Source organism: Phalaenopsis equestris, unplaced genomic scaffold (genome assembly GCF_001263595.1).
Source record: "Phalaenopsis equestris unplaced genomic scaffold, ASM126359v1 Scaffold000250, whole genome shotgun sequence".
Lineage (NCBI taxonomy): Eukaryota > Viridiplantae > Streptophyta > Magnoliopsida > Asparagales > Orchidaceae > Phalaenopsis > Phalaenopsis equestris.
The window spans coordinates 490,409-496,207 of NW_018164692.1; the positions used below are offsets into that span (position 1 = coordinate 490,409).

At 35.2% G+C, this 5,799-nt stretch overlaps 1 protein-coding gene across 1 annotated transcript in view; it reads left to right on the forward strand.

Annotated features, from left to right (window-relative positions):
- Positions 1–5,360: 5,360 nt before the first annotated feature.
- Positions 5,361–5,799, forward strand: part of LOC110024135 — a 4,569-nt gene continuing 4,130 nt past the window's right edge. Inside the window, exon 1 of the mRNA XM_020723922.1 lies at positions 5,361–5,494. Coding sequence (XP_020579581.1) covers positions 5,361–5,494 — 134 coding nt within the window. The remainder of the gene's footprint in view (positions 5,495–5,799) is intronic.

A 5,799-nucleotide genomic window follows, 5' to 3' on the forward strand; every position in this document is an offset into this window, starting at 1 on the left:
ATGCCCATAATAAAATTTAAAGAACTTTAACCATAGGGTCACTTGATTTGAAATTATAACCAAATGACCTAGAAAACTTGAACTCTGCTACAACGAGAAGCTTGGAGCTTACATGGTGGCCAGCCCGGCCGTCATCAACAGCGAGAATATCTACAACAATACATCCTTCCTTAGCTTTAAACAAAGCCATAGGAACTCAAGGTCGTTTGCCTAGTGCAACATAAATCCTCAAACACATCTTTTAGGTATTTGTACAATCCTGTTGTACAATCTAAGCCCTAAACTCGCCTTAGGATTCCGAGGTTGTCGTTCGTCATGACCTAAATCCTCTTATCTTCAAGGTTATTTGTGCTGATTACTTCACACAAATGTAAATCCTAATAAATAAAAATTGCAGGATGACACATCTAAATGATTTCTCCTAAATTGAAGCCAAATAATAGGATAGCTTAGGAAGTCATCGAAGTCCTCCTTCGAATCCGTGACATCCTCTAGTGTTTCCTCCTTTGGACTCCAAAACAAAATGTGCTCTCTAGTTATTCTCCCCTCATTTGTGGTAGCTTAAGATCTCTTCCCTTGCTCTCCTAAGCCTCACACCCTCTCTATTTATAGAAGTTAGAGAGTGGTAGGTGGGAGGTAGGTGGGCGGTAGGTGGGCGGTAAGTGAGATGTGGTAGGTGAGATGTGGTAGGTGAGCGGTACCACATTACAAAAGTGCCCTTTTATCTTATTTCATTAATTGAGGGTCAAAATAACAATAATAAAATTAAAAATAGGTTACTCAACAACAAATTACAAAAATCATTGCCTTTTGCAACAGAGTTTAGGTGGAAAAGAGTATCTAGCAGTAAAAAATAATCAATTATGAAAATGGGGTAACAACTTGTTACAAAAATAGTTAAACTAAATTAAATTCTATCTTACCCTTGCTAAAAAAAATTCAACTATCCTTTATATAAATTAAACAATTATAAAACTTAGATAATATGATTTTAGATTATTTTGTTCCTTTTATATAGTCTCAATAGGAGGTTTATTTCAGAAAATTTATCGATTAAATTTAGTCCAAAATAAAAAAAACAAACAAATTTGATAAAAAAAACTTGCCAATCAAAATCTAATCACTGAAGCACGGTCAAAAGCATGTGAATCAGCATCCATATGGTTGGCAACCTTATATGTGTTGATTTAGCTAGCAAAAAATTTAAATTAAAGAGCTAACTATTTTGTTATTTTATTACTATTTAAATCATAAATGACTAGATAAGATTTGCTCTATTTAACAATAATTAATTTAAATTTAATAATAGTCCAATAATATTAATAGAATGCGACATTTCTACAATAATTTGAAAAAAAAAATCTAATTCGTCAAGATAAAATTATTTAGATGCAAACTTGTCAATTAACATTAGGTGTTGAGCAATGCAACATTGTTAGAGTGTGCCACACAAAGTAGACAACAGAACAAATATCTATGGTCTTCTACTACGATAAAAAACAGAAGATATGTATATGGAGCCAACGAGATAACTCGTGACTTCAGAAAGGCCACAACATTATCAATCGATGACCATCAATGAGTACCGACTCTATATCAAGAACAACGTTACGAGGGAAAAGTCTCAGGTTGAGTTGCAGCAAGTGATATAATATTTATTTCTTGATCTAATTAATTAGCTAATTATCTAGCCGTTTTATCTAAAGAGAGAGTAATTAATTATTTATTCTAGTGCAAACTCATAATTATTTTATTAATAGAAATGATGATTACAAAAGTAGGCCAAAAGACCAATCAAAAGGGAGAAGAGGGAGGTGTATCTGGTCAAAATCATTTTCCTATTTTTGAAAATTTCATTAGTTAAAGATGCTGAATTAATGCATTAATTATCAAGCAATTTGATTCAGTCCAATGTTAACTGCTTTATTTGCGTGATAAGTCTGAGATTTAGCAAATAATTAATTAAATCTACACAATAAAAATAATTCATATGGAACAAATAAAAATAAGCTCTAAGCATTTAGTACTGTCATACGCTTGTATGATAATCAGTACTTTATGCGATAACGCGGACGGGAAGTGAACAACTATTAACAAGGAAGATTGTTTAAGAAAAATGCGGATAAATCAATTCTGTCGATAAGGAGTAGATAGAAAGCTCCCTCGAACGATAAATAAAAATATTGCGTCTAAAGTCCGAATGTAAAGTTACACCCGGACAACGAATATGACATATTGACATAACGGGAAGGAGCAGAGCTCGAACCTCTGATGTATCACGTCTGTCGTTCGGATGCAAGCTTAGTACAAACTCCGAACGTAATATTTTCTCCTTAAACGATGAAGAGGGGGTGAATCCTGCAGCTCAAAATGCAGTCAACAATCAAGAGGTTGTGGAACATGCCGGTCTGATTGATAACTGATGATGGGTGTGGTCCTGCAACTCCGCTTCGATTGATAGCTAATGAAGGAATTCTCTACTCAGCGTGTCGAGCAAACTACAACGAAAAGAAGCACCTAGTGCTAAACAAGTAAATGATCAATCACTACATGACCATGGATGGTGATGTTGAAAATGAGGGATGTAGAGACTAGAGTGACATACTACTTTAACCCAATAGTTGAAAGAAGAAAGATTCCGATACGACATCGGCTTGATGATGCTGTAGATCCTGGCCGAGCTACTGGAGATAGCCAATTAACACAACAAATAAAGTGATTAACAAGAAATATAAATAGAGAGATAACACAATAATGAATAATAAGAACATGTAAAATTTATAGATAAATGAGAGTATAATTGTGAGATTACATTTTCAATTAGGATAATAAGAGCTATTTCAATATTCTTAATATATGAGACCTACAATTTTGGGATTCCTGTGGACGAGCCCTTCCGAGTTGGAGGAGTCTACTGATCGGTTTGATCATAAGAGAAAATGATAGTACTATTTTTTATGTGGTATGCAAATTTGAATAATATGTATGTAACCAGCATCGGGAGCCGAGCAGCTGAAGCCAGTAAGGACCTCCCGAAACTCGAGTTAACTTTCCACGTCCACTAGAAAATTTCTACAACAGGCGGGACATCAAAATCCATCTGACTTCGCAGGGTCGTCTGACCAACTACACATGCTTTGTGAGCTGATTGTATAACACTGCTAGTACAGTCAGCTGACAGGATTGGCCGCCTCATCCTTGTCATCCAGCTCACCGGGTCAGGTAATTGATACCTCTAAAATATATAATATTTTTATAAATATTTTTATACATATTTTTGAGATATTACAATTTAATGGAAGATATTTGTGTTTTTCCTTCAGGTACAACTAAAAATGTGAAAAATGACAAAATGAGTGAAAAATGATCAAATATGGAGTAAAAATGAAAAAAATGGAGCAAAACTATTTTGGCGCCTAAGTGGTATTTTGGCGCCTAAGCGCACGTGAAACAGAGAATGCCACGCCTAAGCGCTAGAGGCGCCATGCTTAGGCGTCAGTGACAATTACTTGACGGGTTAATTCATTTTGATGAATTTTGAATGAACATTTGAGGCACCTATTGGACAAAGAGGGTGGTTATAATCACTAGAAACGAAAATATGGTTAAAAGACTTGTGAAATGAGGCATCATTTAGAGAATACATCGAATTTGGACACATTTTTAAGAGATACCAAGACGCCTATTAGAAAACTATAAAAAGAGAGGCTTGGAACTTTTCGGGGGGCTGCTTCTAGTCTCTTCGAGTGTTTCTTTTAGATTCTTCTTTGCTGTGATTTATGGGAGAGACTGTAAGACACCAATATCTACCTTTATTTTAGTTTTAATTTCTAGTTTTTGAGAGTTAAGAGTGTTGTAAGAAGAGAAGAGATTCAAAGAAACTTCAAAAGTTTAGTGGAGAATTTGAGATAAGTTTTGTCGGCACTATTTTTGGTTTGAGGAGTTTCCCGTAAGAAGCTGTCGGTCGTCAGAATCAAAATCTCGTCGCCCGCTTCGGAAGGAAATTTTAATGTTTAGAAAAATATGAAATCAATCTGACCCAATATTTTTCATAATTTAAATGAAAGATTTAAATGAAAGAGCTTTGTACCTCAAACCATGTATCTATCTCGAAGGAAAAACATAAGACTTGAGGATGAAACTCGATCAAATAAACTGAGAAATGTATGACGTCCGTTTGGTCTGCGAAACCGTTTTATTTGCCGACAATTTTTCCTATTTAATATGAAGAATTAAATAGAATTTATATTAAGCTGGGTTCGAGAAAAGCTTCCTATAAGGGCAAACCCTATAGTTGATTACATTTTAAATGACCGAAGTCATCTAAGAAACTCTCGATGAAAATCAAGAAATATTATCTTCAAGGAATTCAAAGGAAAGGACTTTTCAATAAAATTGGACAAAAATGTGTGAAAGGGGAATTGTTCAAATTTAGAACATTTTTATTGTAGAATCGAAAAGAAGAAGAACTAGGGGATGACATAGATTCGGAGAACCTCAGAGCCTTCCCAGTCTGTCCTATTGTTTGGCTTCAGTTTTGGGGAGAAAAATTTAAGTGTTTCATCCTACCAATTTTATTAATTTAGGGCTTACATTTGTGTGGAACGATCACACAAATAGACTGGAAGATGTGAGAATCTAGGTCGTGACGAACGACAACCTCGAAATCCTAAGACGAGTTAGGGCTTATATTGTACGACATGGTTGTACAAAGGCCTAAATATGAGGTGAGGAATTATGTTGCATAAGCAAACAACCTCAAAATCTTATGACTTGATAATTTAATTCTAAGCAAGGAAGTTGGTTTAGCTGATGTAGAACTTGTCCGAGCTACTGGAGATGACCAATTAACACAATAAATAAAGGGAAAAAGAAATAGAGAGATAACACAATAATGAATAATAAGAACGTGTAAAATTTATAGATAAAGAGGAGTATAATTGTGAGATTACATCTTCAATTAGGATAATGGGAGCTATTTCAATATTATTAATATATGAGACCTGTAATTTTGGGATTCCTGTGAACAAGCCCTTCCGAGTTGGAGGAGTCTAATGATCGGTTTGAACATAAGATAAAATGATAGTACTATTTCTTATGTGGTATAAAAATTTGAATGATATGCATGTAAACTATTAGAAACATTGTCATTTACAAATCAATCAAATATAAAAATTATTGAAGAAATTTCAAACCCTTTTTTTATTTTTATTAAATTCTGAATGATTGGTCATGGATATTTGGAGTGGTCCGTGCGTAATTATCCTAAATATGAATGTGTAAACCTGAGCAATATAAATGTACAAGAAGTGTGTGGTATGTGTGCAAATGCCCAAATAGTTAAGCGGAGAAGGGCATGGATGGCGAACAGAGCTGCGGCGTCGGAGACGGAGGCCTTCTCCTTCACGCTGCTGACACGCATTCGAATCTCTCCTTGCAACTTAAGCTCGGAAGTGCGATTCTTCAGCAGCTTCCATGGCGCGAAAAACTCTCTGTTCGCCTTTATCAGAAGAGCGAGGGATCCTATTACCGACTTTAATGAAAGAGCAGGTGAGAGGAGAGAGAGATTCTAATTGCAGAGAAAAACAGAGCAAAGATCGATTCATATCAACATTGGAGGTTCGAATTCGAGTGTTCATCGTGCCCGAGATGGAAAACTGCTCCGCGAGATTTGTTCATCAGAGCAGACATTTGATTTTTTCTGTGAATTTTAGCCTCCTAAATCTGAAATGGGCTACGAAAACGATCCGTACGTGCTGCATTTGATTCCTAGGGCTTCAAAACCTTTTTTCCAGCAAT